The 17,220-nt window shown below is 43.8% G+C and overlaps 2 protein-coding genes across 3 annotated transcripts; both read left to right on the plus strand.

Moving 5' to 3' along the window:
* The first annotated feature begins 2,808 nt into the window (after positions 1-2,808).
* Positions 2,809-6,300, plus strand: agxta (alanine--glyoxylate and serine--pyruvate aminotransferase a). The gene is made up of 11 exons (XM_052073089.1): positions 2,809-3,036; positions 3,469-3,661; positions 4,139-4,203; positions 4,273-4,373; positions 4,441-4,511; positions 4,667-4,751; positions 4,858-4,956; positions 5,037-5,106; positions 5,212-5,307; positions 5,431-5,559; positions 5,998-6,300. The coding sequence occupies exons 1-11, from the start codon at positions 2,866-2,868 to the stop codon at positions 6,103-6,105; spliced, it is 1,188 nt and encodes a 395-aa protein (XP_051929049.1). The 5' UTR covers positions 2,809-2,865; the 3' UTR covers positions 6,106-6,300.
* A 996-nt stretch (positions 6,301-7,296) lies between these two features.
* Positions 7,297-17,216, plus strand: cep63 (centrosomal protein 63). Of its 2 annotated transcripts, XM_052073078.1 has the most exons (13): positions 7,297-7,830; positions 7,917-8,094; positions 8,206-8,301; positions 8,628-8,741; positions 8,854-9,012; positions 9,088-9,170; positions 9,283-9,426; positions 9,552-9,645; positions 10,118-10,183; positions 10,378-10,562; positions 11,502-11,673; positions 12,317-12,486; positions 17,071-17,216. In XM_052073078.1, the coding sequence occupies exons 1-12, from the start codon at positions 7,790-7,792 to the stop codon at positions 12,482-12,484; spliced, it is 1,500 nt and encodes a 499-aa protein (XP_051929038.1). In that variant the 5' UTR covers positions 7,297-7,789; the 3' UTR covers positions 12,485-12,486; positions 17,071-17,216. The 2 variants fall into 2 exon arrangements, with proteins under 2 accessions (XP_051929038.1, XP_051929037.1); XM_052073077.1 differs by lacking the exon at positions 17,071-17,216 and having other exon boundaries at positions 7,298-7,830; positions 12,317-12,553.
* The last annotated feature ends 4 nt before the right edge of the window (positions 17,217-17,220 follow it).

A 17,220-nucleotide genomic window follows, 5' to 3' on the forward strand; every position in this document is an offset into this window, starting at 1 on the left:
TATATATATATTGCGCGTCGTCCCGCACGCGGTCTGTCCTTCCGTCTGTCCCTTTTCAAAACGTACCTACTTCACCACTCAGCCGCTCAGGCAGTGGCTCACTACGATCGCGCAGGCATCTTAGCGAAAAAATGTCTACCCACAAGCATTGCAATGAAATTGTTAGTTATTTAGTAGAGCTAAACATCTCTTTATTTTCGCGATAAGCAATGAAGAAGAACAAAAAGTTGAACCAAGCAACAACACTTTTGTGGGCCAAAGGCCCACCTTACCAGCCTTCCGCAGGAACTAGCTGATGAGCCGCCCGGAGGGCGGCGAACCAGCTAGTGTATTATAACGATAGAACAAAACAATTTAACAACAAAACAAAACATTTACAAAAAAAAATATACAAGGAAAAGGATAAGATTTTTTACGTTATATTTTGGATGTTTTACATTATATTTTGGAGTAGATTTGGATTTTAAGTTTAATAACATTGTACACATTCTATGTAATTTGTAACATACATTATATCTACAGTATTTCCCTGTATTCTAAAACCAATCTGAATACATACAATACAAAAAAGTTAGCATACAGTATATATAAATATGCAGAAATACATACTGTACTCAATAGTTAAGATTATTTATTTGTGTACTTTTGTTTATTTTTGCACATTTTAAAATACATTTGTTCATTTAAATTCTAAAAAGAACAATTATTAAACTTGTAAAGGTTCCAAACAACTACGTATATTCGTTATACACGAACTAAGAATAAAATTTGATTCGGTTTTTGCCTCAAGCAAACACAAGAATAAAAACTGGGGGAAAAAAAAAAGAAAGAAAAATGACATGCTATGATCAACAATTTCGCCTGATCATTAATTATGACTCATGTGATAAGTTACAATTTGACTGCATTAGACAATAAAAAACAACAACAAAAAAGTGGAGAGTCATTTGTTAATCATTAACACAAGATCAGAATCAGAATCAGAATCATCTTTATTGGCCAAGTATGTAGAACACACAAGGAATTTGTCTCCGGTATAACACACTGCACTAGTATCATCGTAAACAACAAAATTATTGAACCATTTTAGAGTAACCAGTAGTTTTGTAGTACCATTTTGTGGTGCAAGAAGAGTGACTATGTCAGTGACTGTTTAAGGAGTTAATGGCTAGAGAGAAAAAGCTGTTTAAGTGTCTACTGGATTTGGTACGCATAGATCTGTAGCGTCTGCCTGAGGGGAGTGGCTGAAAAAGGTGGTGGGCAGGGTGCGGGGGATCCAGGAGGATTTTCCGTGCCCTTGTCTTGATTCTTGCAGTGTGCACGTCCTCAAGAGTGGGTAGGGCGGTGCCAACGATTTTTTCTGCCGTCCTAACTGTCCGTTGAAGTCGGATTTTGTCCTTTTTTGTGGCGGCCCCAAACCAAACCGTGATGGAAGAACACAGGATTGATTCGATGACTGCCGTGTAGAACTTAGAACTCAGCAGCCTCAGGAAGTACATCCGCTGCCGGGCCCTTTTCAGGATGGAGATGGTGTTGACTTCCCACTTCATGTACTGGGAGACTGTGATTCCCAGGAACTTGAAGGTCTCGACGGTTGACACAGGGCAGTTGGATAGTGTGAGGGGCAACTGAGGAGAAGAATGTTTCCTGAAGTCCACGATCATCTCTACAGTCTTGAGCGTGTTCAGCCCGAGGTTGTGTCGGCCGCACCAGAGCTCCAGCTGCTCCACTTGTTGGCGGTACGCAGACTCGTCGCCGTCTTTGATGAGACCGATGACCGTGGTGTCGTCTGCAAACTTTATGAGTTTGACAGCTGGATCTGTTGAGGTGCAATCGTTTGTGTAGAGAGAGAAGAGCAGTGGCGAGAGGACACATCTCTGTGGGGCTCCAGTGCTGGTAGTGCGTATTGATGATGTTGTTGCTCCCAGTCTCACCTGATGTGTCCGTCCCGTCAGGAAGCTGAGGATCCACTGGCAGATCGCAGGGGACACACCGAGGTGGAGTAGTTTGGGGGTGAGGAGTTCCGGGATGATGGTGTTGAACGCAGAGCTGAAATCCACAAACAGAATCCTTGCGTAGGTCCCTGTGCTGTCGAGGTGCTTGAGGATGTAGTGCAGACCTATGTTGACTGCGTCTTCCACAGACCTGTTTGCCCGGTAGGCAAACTGGAGAGGGTCCAGCAGGGGTCCAGTGACGTTCTTTAGGTGGTTCAGCACAAGGCGTTCAAAGGACTTCATGACCACAGACGTCAGGGCGACAGGCCTATAGTCGTTCAGTTCCGATGTTGCCGATTTCTTGGGAACTGGGATGATGGTAGACTGTTTGAAGCAGGGTGGGACCTCACACAGCTCCAGGGATCTGTTGAAGATCTGTGTGAAGACAGGAGCCAGCTGGTCAGCGCAGACTTTCAGGCAGGAGGGGGACACTTTGTCGGGCCCCGGAGCTTTCTTGATCTTTTGCTGCTTGAAGAGCCGTCTCACGTCCTGTTCGTGGATCTGTAGTGGAGAAAAAGAGGGTGGGGGGGTAGGTAGAGTGGTTTCTGGTAGAGGTGGGTGTGAGTGGGAAATGGGGGTGTCCTTTTCAAATCGGCAGAAAAACATGTTTAGTTCATTAGCAAGACCCTTATTGTTCACTGTTTGAGGGGATGGCATTCTATAGTATAGTTGCTTTCAGGCCATTCCATACAGATGCAGAGTCGTTAGCAGAGAACTGGTTTTTCAGCCTCTCTGCATAGCTTCTGTTTGCGATGTTCATTTCCTTTGTCAATTGGTTTCGGGCATGTTTGTACAGTGATTACCACCAAGTCAAACGAAGTTGGAAAACCGAGTGCCTTTCAGTCCGAGTGGAGTTTCTACAGCAATCCCCATGTCTGACGACATGTCCTCTCTGGCGGTGCCACCGCCCAAACGTCTGCGGACCCCCCTGTTGGTTCCTCAACGCCACATGTTTGGACCCGGACCCTCCAACGTTCCGCCGCGCATCTTGAGGGCCGGAGCCAATCCCGTCATTGGACACATGCATCCGGAGATTTGGGAGGTAAACTGAACAAACGGTTGGGGGGGAATGGGTAGGGGGATGGGCAGTGGCGCTTCTCCCAGCAGATTTGACAAAGGCCCAAGTTTGGATACCTCCACTAGAAAGAGGTTTCTTGACGTGGGTCCTCAACGGTTTGGATAAGCCCTAGCTTATGTTCGAGTAGGTGATGGGACGGCACTGGTCTATGTGCGTAGGTTTTTGGTAGACCTCAATTTGGGATGCCTCCCTTGGAGCTATAGCGCGACTGCAATGCCTAGGTCCTGGTACAATGGTAAATGAGACACCTTGGTGGATGTTTTTTCCACGTACTTGATTAGTGTTGTGTACCAGTCGTCCAAACTAATGGTAGGGCGAGGACCTGGTGGAACGTTGAATGAGATGCCATTGCTTTGGATGTATGTTCACCAGAATGCCTGTGTTTTCGGTTTGTAGATAATGGCTGACATCCAGGGCGGAATACAGTACCTGTTCCAGACTCGGAACCCGGTGACTTTGGTGCTAAGTGGCACGGGCCACACCGCCATGGAGTGTGCAATCTTCAACGCCGTGGAGGCTGGCGACAACGTGCTGGTGGCAGTCAATGGCATCTGGGGAGAACGGGCAGCGGACATAGCGGAGAGGATAGGTATCAGTTAGCATTGGCTTTTTTTGAAGAGTATCACCCGCAACATACTCATTAGAAGATTGAAATTTTCATTAACATCTCTGGTGAGGTGCTTTTAATGTTGTAATTCTGTTTCAATGGTTTTTAGCCATAATCTTGTCACACAACAATGACGTGCAGTATGCCAGCTAACTTTCACTAGTTAGCATGAAAACATGAATTTTTACAAGGGGTCAGAAAGGTTTGTATTTTTTATATGAAAATTGGTTTGATGATTTGAAACCTGATAGATATGGGGGGAATCAGGAAGGACAAGTACCTGTTCACAGCACTGTACAAGCATTAACCCTAGCTAATATTAGCTAGCTGAAAATACAAGTGCTACAATCCAATTGAAATGATACCAAAAACCTCAATTCCATCACAAATTTTGACAACTGAATGGCGGATTGATTGCAAATGCTAAAGTGGTTTGTATTTTTTTTTTTAACTCAACAGGTGCTCGGGTTAACACCATTGTTGTGTCGCTTGCTGGATTCTTTACCAATGCAGAAATCGAGGAGGTAAAGCACAAATGTCAATGTCAAATCATGCTAACAAATCAATGGCAAATGATTAATGTGCTGTGATAGGCATTAATCAAACACAGGCCTGTGCTGTTTTTCCTGGCGCACGGAGAATCATCCACTGGCGTCCTGCACCCATTGGATGGCATTGGACAACTGTGTCATAAGTAAGAACATGAACAATTAAAGCAGCAGCGTAAAACAATTATTACGATTACGTTCATGTCCCAACAGGTACGACTGTTTGTTCCTGGTGGACTCTGTGGCGTCAATAGGCGGTGTTCCAGTGTACATGGACCAACAAGGTGGGACAGGACATCTGGAGGAACCATTTTTTTCTTATTTCTGATGCTTGTTTACCAATAACAAACTTCAAAGCGATATATTGTCATCTTGATATCTTGTTAATTGTTGTGTAAGTGTGAAGAGAAGTTGTAATCTCTCTGCCGGCCTTGTTTAGGGATCGACATCCTGTACACAGCTTCTCAGAAGGTTCTGAACGCCCCACCGGGTATAGCACCCATCTCTTTCAGTGAGCTAGCATGGTGAGACCTCCCCAGAGCATGAACTTGAACACGCCACAACATTGTGGAGCGACCATGTGTCAGTGATCACATGCTATTGCCATTGTACGACCGGTTTCGCCCACAGTCGAAAAATATTCAACCGCAGAACAAAGCCGGTGTCGTTCTTCTTGGACCTGAGCTTGCTGTCCAACTACTGGGGATGTGATGGCAAAGCCACTCGAATGTAAAAACTCCTTTAAAAATGTTTCAAAGCAGAAATCTTTCCAAGAACTAAGCAACACCTCCTTTTTGTCCAATGCGTAGGTACCACCACACAGGCCCTGTCTCTGCTTTTTACTCCCTCAGAGAGAGCCTGGCAATCCTGGTGGAGGAGGTGAGGCTGAATCATTGTTTTAGTGGCTCCAAAGACTCAATTGGATTCACAGTAAATATTTCACAATAAGGGATGGACTGTATCTAATTGTCTCTTGCTCGGCAGGGTCTGGAAAGTTCTTGGAAGAGGCACGCGAATGTGACTGAATATTTCCACAATGGTTTAGAGCATATGGGGCTCAAACTCTTCGTGGAGGATAAGGTGAAACTTTTGAGTTGTTTTAAATTAAAAAAAAACTCAGAGGTCGGGCCACTCGTATCCCCTTTTAGCACTGCAACAATAATTATAGTAATTTCTAATACTAAATATGTTTTCTTTTCCAAGGCTTTGAGGTTGCCGACGGTGACGACAATCGTGGCTCCAGATGGATACGACTGGAAGGAGATCATAGCCTACGTCATGAAGACGCACAACTTGGAGATCTCCGGGGGGCTGGGACCCTCCGCCGGCATGGTAGTGTGCAACACACCCCTTTATGTATCTAGTGAGCTAGAGTGTGACAGACCTATCCTGCTAGAAACATGGCTAACTGGCTCCTTAATGAGCTGTCTGACAACAAAGTCTGCCCCCCCTCTATCTATCTAGTTAGCAAGTAACCTACATGTGTATCTAACTACCTAGCTAGCTCTTGACCTACTTCGCTACCCAGCATGGCATGTAATTTACCTATCAATCTAGCAACCTATTTAGGTACCCATCAACGTATCTAGTGATCATATTAGCTACCTATCTAGCCAGCTTGTTCAGTACCAGTTTATCATATCAGCTTCCTAACTAGCTAGCAAAGTACAAACTGGTGTCATGACCTTCTTACTTCGGAACCCATCTTAGTACCCACATGCCTACCTACTTAACACATCACTATGCAACCTAACGTGTTGGCTGTTGCAGGTACTTCGCGTTGGTCTGATGGGATGCAACAGCAACATTACGAATGCTGACCTGGTGCTGGCAGCTCTGAGGGATGCGTTGACGCACTGTCACAAGAGCAAAGTCTGATTCTCAACAGTAGATGTAGTCCCTGACAAGTTGACATGATTTGTGAGATCTTGTTATAATAGAAAAATGAAGAAAATTAATGTCATTCTTCTTTACTTGTTATTGTGTTACCATTCCTATTTTCACTCTCTGCCGTGAAGAAATGGGAGATTACCATACAACCTCACTTTGGAAAAATAAAGACTAGTCATCATAGTTCTCCATCTGGGAAGCAAAATGTGCTTGCCTCAATGTTGTTTGTCACTCCATGATGACTTACAGTAATTCTGACGCATAAAACAAAAGAAAATTGCTCTGATCATTGTACAGCATATCATCCATCCATCTTCTAATCTGTTTATCCTCAGTCGGGGCGTGCTGGAGCCTATCCCAGCTCTCTCCGGGCAGTAGGCAAGGTACAACGCAAACTGGTGCCAGCAAGGCACATATTTGTGCTCACAATCATTCTGAAGGACAATTTGGAGTACCCAATCAACCTACCATCCATGTTTTGCGAATGTGGGAGGAAACCGAAGTCCCAGAAGAAAACCCACATAGACACGGGGAGAACATACAAACGTCACATAGCAAGGCCAGAGCCAGAATCGAACCCTACACTTCTGCGCTGTGAGGCCAAATTGAGTTAAAAAAAAAAAAAGAAATGCTATATTTTTTTAAACTCCTTTCTGCCTACTAAATGAGGTGATGGCGGCAAAGAGGGGAGCTGCTTCTCCACAAATAGAAGTATTTGTTTTGAACGTTATTTAAAGTTATTCCCTCTGAGTCCAATTGACGAGGGTAAATGTATAAGCCTCAACAAGCTAGTTGATAGCAGTTAGTTTGAAGAAATAAACTGCGAAAATGTGACATGACCATAGGTGTCAAACTCAGGTGCTGGAGGGCCGCTGTCCTGCATGTTTTCCAAGTCTCCCTGTTGCAACACACCTGATTCAAATGAACAGGTTCAATGTCAGGCTTCCACAGAGCTTGCTGATGATCTGATCATTTGAATCAGGTGTGTTGCAACAGAGAAACATGCAGGACAGCGGCTCTCCAGGACCTGCGTTTGACACCTATGCATGACGTTTTTTTTTTTTACGTTTTCGCTCTCTGCTGCTGTCGTCGTTTCCATAGTTTCCATCCACTTTTCTTCCGCATGACGTACGACGTGATGACGACACTAAAAGGGCTGGTCATTGCTCAGCTTGTCTTAAGTTAGCCGCCTCCCTATTTTTTCCATCTCATGGTACAAAACAACCGAATCTAACTTTAAACATAAGAAAATAACAATATTAAAAGAAAGAAAATAAAAGTGACATGGTCCGGTGATGTCATCCAGGCTCGCGGCCCACGTCAGACGTGATGACGTAGCACCGGCTTCGGCTTCTCAACAGGACGTAGTTTTTTTTCTTTTTATGTTCTTCAAAAGTTATTTCTCAAAATGTCCAGTTGAATATCGTAAATGTTAATTTTCATACGCGTGACAAGCTAGCTGCTAGAAGTTAGCCTTTTGGAGACCTAAACTATTACGCGTGACATTACGTCGCTTTGAACGTTTGGTGGCGCCACAGAGGTTGTTAGCTTGGTGTTGGAAGCTGGTTGCTAACCTATCGTTGAAACAAATGCCTGCAACTTAACTTTATCTACCAAACTAATAAGACTATATGTTCAGTACTCTTGTCACCGGAAACATTACTAAGCCAATATGGAGGCGTGTTGGAGCTCCTTGCTAAATTCGGACCTCAGGTTAGAGTCATGCAACTTGTTTTGAATCTCGTGCTGGCGGCTAGCTCACTCACACGTTCACATTTGTCTACCTGCACATTCTCCAGCTCCGTTTTGTTGGCGTGCGAGCCAGAGCTCCAGGAGCTGATGCGACAGGTCGACATCATGATGAGCCAGCAGAGAAGCGAGTGGGAGGCGCAGGTGCGGGACCTCAAGCTGCGGCTGAAGGGCTGCCAGGAGGAAATTTTCGCCTCCAAGGTGGTCATCCAGCGCAAGGACCTGGAGGTGATACTACCTTACAACTACTTTTTTTTCCCGGTAGTGTGTGTGTATGTATGTGTATGTACTATCTTGTTTCGGAAACTCTGACTTTTGTTTTTGGCGTTGTCAATGTAGATCGGAGTTCTCCGTAAGCAGGTGGAGGACGTCCAAGTTGGACGACAGGACCTGGCTACCAAGTACGAAAAGCAGCTCGGAAAAGTCAGCGAGGAGGTGAGATGCCTTTCTGGGTTGCTTTTGCGCAGAGAGGTGGCAACGTTTTCAGAACAGAAAAATACTCTTCAGACAACGACAACTGTTTTGAACACATGCAGCAACATCATTTGTAAAAACAAATGCGAGAAAAGCCAGGTTGTGAAGTGTGAAATGTAACAGCAAACACCCATTTCTTACACCCTGTTGTGTTGAAAGCAGTGTCACTGTCCGAGAATCGAGATGTTTGATTTTGGGAAGCTGTGCTGCTGTTTGAAAGAACACGTAGTTTCCCTCAGTAATATCTGATTCCCTGGGTTATGTGTAAATCGATTTTCTTTCCTCAGTTGGACAAGTTGAAGAGGAGTTATCAGAAGCTTGAGCGTAGACATGTGAAGAAGGCCATCACTGAGGAATGCAAATCCAAAGAGGAGTACATATCTGAAGTCAGGATTCTTCAGGTACTACATAGGATATTTTTCTATTATGTCACACAAACTCACGTGTGGAAAAAGCAGAAATGTTGTCTGTTGGCACCACTAGTAAACAATGGTAACCTTTTGATGTGTCCAGGCATCGGAGCGCAAACACGCCGACTGCTGCGCCGACGTGAAGCGAATGCGCGCTCAGCTGGAAAAAGTTCACCATGAGCTGCACACGCAGGAAGTGGAACTGGAACGCCTCCGAGCCCTGGAGAACACGAGGCTGGGACATGACCGCAGAGAGCAACACGTAAGGGAGATGGAGAGAGGACCTTGCTGACAAAAAGTATTCGGAAAGCCAGTCAACTTGTGTTTTGACTGACAGGACAAAACGGAGGAGGTCGAAAGGCTTCACAATGACATCAGCACACTCAAAAACATGGTGCACGACAAGGAGCAAGCGATACAGTGCGTAGTCTACCCCACACGTTTGTGTATGTGTGTCTAGTTGTGAGTGAGTCGGTGTGTGTGCTCTTGTGTGTAACAAGGGTTAGATAAGCTTGGTGTGAATGCGTTTCAGCTCATTGAAGGAGTGTTTGATGTCGCATGACTTTGCCCGTGTGGAGAAGCTTCGTGACGATCTGCAGACGACGTCCGCAGATCTTGACCGCGCACGGGCGACTGAGGCTAACCTTAAAGGGCAAGTGATGCAACTCAAACAGAGGTAACCGCTCAGCTCCTCCATCTTGTTTTCTTCTTCTTGTCGTGTACTGTGTGCGGGTGTCACTATTATATTGGATTCTCTGTCTCTGCGTTAATTTCTCTGTGTGTGGGTGTGCGCACGTCCAGACTGGAAGAGATGAGCGGCCAGCATGTGAAAGCGCAACAAGAAGCCAGGGTGCTAAAAGACGCCTTTGATACCTCAGTAGAAGAAGTGAAAAGGGTTCGACATCTTTTTTTTTTTCTCTCACACTAGTGACACAACATACTGGAAGGGGACATCATCAGGCAGCAAGTCAACAAACGTGATGCTTAATGTTCCTTATCATTTCGTTTGGTCTGACTAATCCCACCCATTGGTTCAAACTGTATCTTATTTCGTAACACTGTTTTATTCTTTATGTATTTGTAATTGCATACACCTCTAAGGTTGCATATTCGCATCGTAATTAATAATCCATACTTCAAATGGAAAATGTGTAACATTTTTAGCATTTACATATGTCATGTACCCAAATAACATATCTATGTACGTATTTATTACAATTCATTCATTCATTCATCTATATAGGAAGCTAGGAAGCTGATATTCATCTATATCTATACATGAATGAACGTATTTATTACAATATTTTTGTATATTTAGCACATTACACCACATGACAATCACCTTCATATCTCATGTGCATTCTCAGCTGCAAAGGGAGCTGTCGAGGGCAGAGCTGCAGCACAGCGGAGAAGTGGATTTCATGAGGAAGAAGGTTCGTAATAAATCGTGCTGTACCCGCTGGCCGTCCAGTTCCTATTCTGCAGTTATTATAATCACACTCTTATCTTCTATGGTGACTGGAAACACTCCAAAAAAAAAGACAAAGAAAAAGCAAATCAAGCTTGCGGAGTTAGTCCTGGAGATGCTCGCTCTGCTTAAGTCTCGCGAGTTCCCGTGTTCTTGCAGGCCGAGGCGTCTTCCGCAGCATCGCTGGCCTCCCTCACAGAAAGCTGCGTGACGGGGCAGGACCGGCCGCAGCTGAGGCCGGAGATCGCGCAGACGCCACGCCCGCCCACGTGGGCCGCGGGCGGACACAGGCCGGCCTTGCACGGACAGGCTGCGGGCGACCATTCGAAGACCGCTGCAGAAAGGTATGCCAAGCATAATGTATTCTACTCCAAATTACCAGAAGAACATAAAAAGCATGAGCAACTTTAGAGGTGAACTTGAGAAATTATTCCGATCGCAGGGGGGTGTAATGCGAATGGCGAATTAAATCAAGTTCAATTATTCAACTCAAACCAGTTTCTCATGAGGCTCAATAGTAGTATTAACTGGGCGATTATGGAAAAAAGAATCATCACAATTTGATTTAATACTTAAGTCACAATTACAACAACAAAAAAAGATTTATTGATTTCAATACTTAGTATTTTTTTTCAACTACTCAAAACTGGGACCTCATGCCTCATCGTTCTGTACCTTATCATGTGGAAATGTGTGCTGGTACGATAAAAATGAATTCTTTAAAAACTTACCTTTTACTAAATCCTGAAAAAACAACCCGAAGATAGATTAGGGACAACGTAAAAATAATATAGTTTACTAAAATAATAGCCCCCCCAAAATTACAAGTAAATACTGGCTGTTCCTGCGGTACACATATTGGCCTCGTAGGGGCAGTGTTGTGCCGTGCATGAAAGGAGTAGCCTATACATTTAATGTGCATGAAAACAGGGCCGTGCATCTCTCTCAGTGCGTACGAAAGATGTGGGGGGGGGGGGGGGGGGGGGGACGACATCACTTGAAAACATCCCAGCTCCTATTTTTCTTGAAATTGATTGTTCTTGTTGCCAACCCTTCCTTGCATGGAAAGTTTGGAAAATACATGACTGGATATCCAAGGTACACTGCAACAGCACAATAGATGTTTATAATTGTTGCGTCAGGGGAGAAGAAGAAACATGCTTCCTCTTTTAGGGGCCTTTAAAGAATTTCCTCTGTTGCAAGGGTCCCCGGCCCCCAAAAGTTTGAGAACCCTTGCTTTAAAGGGCTTTTTTCATTGTTATCAACGCCACTTCCTATTTCAGCAGCGGCGTCGACCAGGGGACTTCCTATGACGGCGACATCCAGCGTCTGTTCACGCAGCTTCACTCATCGGGCTCTCGGCAGCCGCCCAGTGACAGCACACTCTCCGGTGGGAAGTCTACACTGACCAAGACCGCTCCTGAGGGTCGTTGCTCCGTCTCACCGTCGCCACCGGTGAGCAGAGATTGCAAAAGTACAGACAATGCACGAAAATGTTGTTTGGCTAATTGCTTAAGTGATTTGTGAATGTTTTGGCAGAGAAGGAATAGTGGAGGTAGACAAAGAGTTATGTGTGGAACTTCATCTGTTTATCTATTTAATTTTACTTTTAATTTTGGTAATAATTCCAAAAGTAATGTTTAGCGCAAAGCCTTATTACCAGAAAAAAAACATGGCAGTGTTAGCATCTTGCTATTCGGTTGATTTTTCCTCATCAAGGATGAGGGAATTATGAACATTTACGAGGCACAAAACCTTCAGGCTGCTTCCAGAGATTCCCCCCCCCCAAAAAAAAATAAAAGTCAAGAAATGCCTTTTAGAACATCTGGGGATTTGCTAAAGGTTGAGGGAAATATTAACACTCCCCTTTCGGTTTTTGCAAATGAGCAAAAACAGTCAGGAAAAGCCTGCTAGAACAGCTGCACTTTATTTGGGGTTAATCAGAGGACTTTTGAACATGAGCTTGAAACTGATACAGACTCGAGTAAATCAGAAATCTAAGTAACACTCAATTCAAATATATTGGCACTGGCAGCGATAAATCTTCTGGCGCGCTCTCGAGATGACAGGTGCTGACTGGGCTTTGATATTTGTTCAGGATGTTTGGGCGGCGTCTTCTCAGGTGGATGCCGCTGTGTCTCACTACCTGGAGAAGGAGAGGCTTCACTCCAAGGAGCTTTTGCACAAGCTGGACACGCACATCCTCGGCATGGGCGACAGCAACGCCGCCAGCATAGCCAAGTGCCTCAACGCCAAGACGTCGTGAAGGTGGAACAAAATCTTAACGTCGTTTTAGTTTTTAACTCTTTGCACATTAAACATGTCTCAGAGTTCCGCCACCATCTCATTTTTTTGAACCATCTTTATGACAAATGTCAAAGTTAACCGCTGTGATGAGTGTGAAGTTGGAATTAAAAAGGAAGATTGAATGAGTCGAAAAAAGAAAGTTGACGTGTAGAAGTTGTTATATTCACGCATCAAGTTGTGCTAAAACATAATTTTAACGGGAAAAAATGAAGATTATGAGAAGTAAATGTGCTTTTATGCTCACAAAATGACAAGAAAAAAAATGGTAAGATTTGTAGCATTCGTTCATGAATGCAATTTTGTCAGGAACTAGTTAATATTCAGGAAAAAAAATTACATTGGGGGAAAAAAATGGGTATCTATCCCCTGTGAATTCTGCCTAGCAACAAAATGGAAAATATCACTAATGATCAATCAGTAGTACTTTGCATGCATCACGTTGACTCTTCACAGCATGGCCACCTGCTCTCCGCTCATCTTGTTGCCTGAGGGAGGTCAACCCGTTATCTGCTCTTTACTGGCCATCTGGGAGGGCGTGGGGGTGGTGGGCTTATGACTAGAAACCCCCCGCCCCCCAGGCTTTGTTCCGACTTCTCTCATCTTTGCATCCATTTGTGAGGGGCAAAAATTGAGAACATCCTTACAGAAGACATGTTATGTGGTTAGAAGTAAAACCAACATTTGAGAACAAAATTGCGATATATGTGAAAAGTATTGAAATATGAAAACAAAAAAATGGTAATTTTATGAGAAAATGTTTCAATACCACATGAACAATGAAAATTCATGAAGACATTTTAAATATGACAACAAAATGAGAAATTGAAAAAAAGATTAAATTTGAGAAGAAAATGGCAATTTTATGAGGAAAGATTTTTTTGGATATGAGAAAAATTAATATGACAAATTGTCATTTATGAGTAAAGCAAAGTTGGAAAAAATGTGATATGTGAGGAAAAAAGTAAAAGTATTATGAGAAAGGTCTCACTGAATGGAAACAAAGTTTAAACATGAGAACAAAAATGGTTATTTTCTGAAGTTTGAACACCATGTGAATACAAAATTGTTCATTTTTATGATCTTATGAAAATCCTAATTTGGCGACGAGGAAAAAATGTCTTAAGAAAAATTAGTAGTATGTCACAAGCATCATGATGTATGGCTACAGGAAAGTTTTAAAATGTTTTTGCAGTAGATTCCTTTTCTACTTCCCCCATACATCATCTAAGGCTTCATGTTAAATTTATCGTGAAAGAGTGTGAAAAGTTTCTTTTTCGAACACACTTTAACATGCATTTCAGCTTTTTGTGTCGAGCTCCATATGGTGTGGGCGCATGTGCGTGTGCGTGTGCGCGCGCGTGTGACAGGTGCACATGTAAGTGCTGCAGGGCAGGACATGTTCTTTTGTGTGCGGGAAAACATCTGCCGCTTTGCTTAAAGGCTTCACATGAATCGTTCCACATGGACTCTGGACATTTATTTAATATCCAGCCTTGCGTTCAAAGACTCTTATTCTTTGTCCTCACTAATTAGACAAATCAATGCGCTTGTAAATTAGCGTCTTACTAGCAAGTTTTTTTGTTTTTTTTTCCCCCTCACTACTAGTTCCGGTCGCAGATGTTTTTTTACATTTTTTTTTTTTTTTTTTTTTAGGAACTCGACTAGGTTTTTTAAAGTAATGGGATTCACATTCACTCCTCGCAGAGAATAAACAATACAGTACAGCGGGACCTGCGACTAATGGACTTTAGATGTAACAAACAGAAAATTGTGTCACGTCCGCTCCAAAAAACTCAAAGCTGTGGTTTGTTCTCCATACACAACAGATCTTTTTCTTTCTCTATTTTATGTTTGACACGACCACCGTATAGCACACATATCTCAAGTTTACATTCGTAACTCAAAGCAATAAATACATTTTTTTTAATTGGTTAAACCATAGCTTTTTTTCTCAAAACTCATTAGTCAGGTTATGTTTATCTCAAGACACTTTTTTATTTTTTTATTTTTTGCTTTAAAACCTTTATAAACCTGTGTCATTCAAAACCGCGTGCTGGAGGAAAGGTAGTCGACATGAATTAGGGCTACCATGTGGGGCGCCAAACGCCTTGTTCACCCCCCCATCCAAACCCCCAGCAGCAGACTGCAGACTAGGTCAGACGCCATGGTCATGGTAATTTGAGGAATGTGTCCATTTCCTCCTTTGCGGGGGGATTCAAACAAAAGAAGCTTCTCCCACCTCAGATCACGTTGTGCTCAACCAATCCGGCCACATCCACAACGGCGCCCGCACTTCCAATAGCAACAAAACAAAACAAAAAACGTTTATTTATAATGACAGCAGCCTTTGGGAGAATTTGGAAAACTGGTTTCTGTGTTTTTGTGTCAACATTGAAGGGGAAAACAAAGAAAATGTGTTGAGTGTACACACACTATGATGTCACAACCACAAACGGTCCAAACAGCAAGACCAAAAGGTGGCTAATTGGTGACGCAGTGCCTTGGAATGTATCGTAACTTCAAAAAATTGGACACTCGGGCAAGTAAAACAAGCTACAAACAAACACAACAATGTGCACGTCCACTTGTCGGAGTCTACTCGAAAAATGGACAAGTATCAAACATGGTCGACAAACGGCAACAATTGAGGCAGAGTGGGTTCCAAGATCGCGAGCCACAAGTGACCCTAAAATGAATGCTTCAAACCAAAATGGCTGACTTTCTGCCTCTTTTCGGGTATGACTTTTTGACCAAAAAATGTGTAGGGCTCCTGACAAATGACATTCCTACCAAATTTCATGTTGTTTGATGGAATAGGCTTAGGGAGGTGATTTTTTTAAAAAGAAAAACTCCAGAGATGCTACCGCATGTGATTCAACAATGGGTATTTCAAACCACAATACCAGACCTCCTGCGACTTGGCTTTTCGAGACTTTTTTTTGTCGGTCTACTCATCATAGAATTTATGTATTCCAGTGAAACCAGCACTGGAGGTTGAATTTTAAAAAAAACTGCACAAGTCCAATTTAAAATGACCAAACCAAAATGGCCGACATTGTGCATGTTTTCAGCCACTCGGGTTTCTTCTATTTTTTTTAATTGTGTCCTTTTATTCGGGTAACTTAGCCGACTTTTTTTTACTTCTTGAAAACGGCGTTGCCCCGGACAAAGACGACATTGTGTCGATTAGCGTACACAGTTAGCATTTTAGCGCTGTCGGGTCGTTTCTTTGCATAACGGCTCGTCTTATCTGGAGACTAGTGTCTGGTGTCTGTTTAACCGCCATGCAAATGAGCAGGTGGACGTTTGCCCGCCAGAGATAAAGCCAACCTGCTCCGTCTCCAGGCCGCCAGGCAAGTGCTGACAAGCGCTGTTTTGTTTACAAGCTGCCGACATTATAGTCACCCCCACCCCCCCTCTGTGGATGGCCAGCTGATCCCTAAGAAATGTAGAGTAGTAGTTGGACTGGGGGTGGGGATAGCAGATGGCAGGTCTACCCCCGTCATGTCTGCTTTTTTGAGGGGGGGAGAACAATGCATCTCTCACAGTTTCTGCTCAAAGGAGGCGAGATGGGGGGGGGGGGGGGGGGGGGTTGTGGACAGCTGGCAGGCAGCGTGCCTCGTAGACCAACAACCCCTTTCTCCGACCCCCGCCCATAAACACCACAGCACACCGGGACTCTCACGCTGCAATTACTCGCCACGAGCCCGGCTTAAGTATTTACCGGGGACACGTAACCACGCAGCGTAATGATTAATCACAGACCAGGTTAAATACAAATCGTTTCCAAACTTCATACATCCTCTTCGAACTGCGACTGTGTTGAGGATGAACCAATCACGCTAATTCGTGTGAGATGGAAGGTAGGGCACCCCAGATAAGGTGCCTCTCAATTTTACAGCACAAGCCGGCGACGTGCACACTTGTGTGAACGTAAAATGTGGATTTCTGACAGCCCCTGAAAGCAACGCCTGACTTTTTGATAGCTAGACGAGGGGTGTGTAGAAAGGCAGTTTATGAAAAGAAAACTTCCTTTTTTTCTGACAGTCTCTGAATACACAACCAGAGTTGGATGGACGGGCTGCGTGATGTTGTATATGTATTTCCTATTGGGTTTCCCCCCCCGTCGGGCTCATAAAATAATTGCCTAAACAAGAAAAACAATTCTTAGAACACACATTGGTATTTTTTACTGGGGGGGGGGGGGGGGGGATTCAGTCTTTCCCTTACTTGACCACCCATCTGGTTGAATTTTTTTGTTACAATATGGATAATAAAACCAATCAAGAAATAACAATGTGTGTTATAAAAATGTGTGCGTCAAACTTAACCTACGCCTTTGCAATACACATATTGCATAAGCCATGATCACGCTAAGGATCTTTTTCAATATACAGTACTGTGCCACACTGATACCATGTTATTTTTTTGGGGGGGGGGGGAATCCAGGATTTCTGACAGTCCTTGAAGGCAACATCAGCAGGATCTTTTTCGATACACTGTGTCGCCCTGACACTATGATAGTTTTTTTTTCTTTTTTTTTAGGAAATCCGGGATTTCTGACAGTCCTTGAAGGCAACATCAGACCCTTCGAAAGCAAGAGAGGTAGTTAAATAAATAGCTCGACAGCCCCCTCATCATCCGCTCCTGCCCATCGCCCCCATGGAATTGGCCAGGCCACCCCCCTCCCCATAT

Source organism: Hippocampus zosterae, chromosome 8 (genome assembly GCF_025434085.1).
Source record: "Hippocampus zosterae strain Florida chromosome 8, ASM2543408v3, whole genome shotgun sequence".
NCBI lineage: Eukaryota > Metazoa > Chordata > Actinopteri > Syngnathiformes > Syngnathidae > Hippocampus > Hippocampus zosterae.

Coding starts and splice junctions, on each gene's coding strand:
- cep63 (XM_052073078.1), top strand. CDS start 7,790: ATGGAGGCGTGTTGGAGCTCCTTGCTAAATTCGGACCTCAG. Junction 7,831..7,916: donor TTGCTAAATTCGGACCTCAG/GTTAGAGTCATG, acceptor CACATTCTCCAG/CTCCGTTTTGTTGGCGTGCG. Junction 11,674..12,316: donor CCGTCTCACCGTCGCCACCG/GTGAGCAGAGAT, acceptor ATATTTGTTCAG/GATGTTTGGGCGGCGTCTTC.
- agxta (XM_052073089.1), top strand. CDS start 2,866: ATGTCTGACGACATGTCCTCTCTGGCGGTGCCACCGCCCAAACGTCTG. Junction 5,107..5,211: donor TGGCAATCCTGGTGGAGGAG/GTGAGGCTGAAT, acceptor CTTGCTCGGCAG/GGTCTGGAAAGTTCTTGGAA. Junction 5,308..5,430: donor AACTCTTCGTGGAGGATAAG/GTGAAACTTTTG, acceptor TTCTTTTCCAAG/GCTTTGAGGTTGCCGACGGT.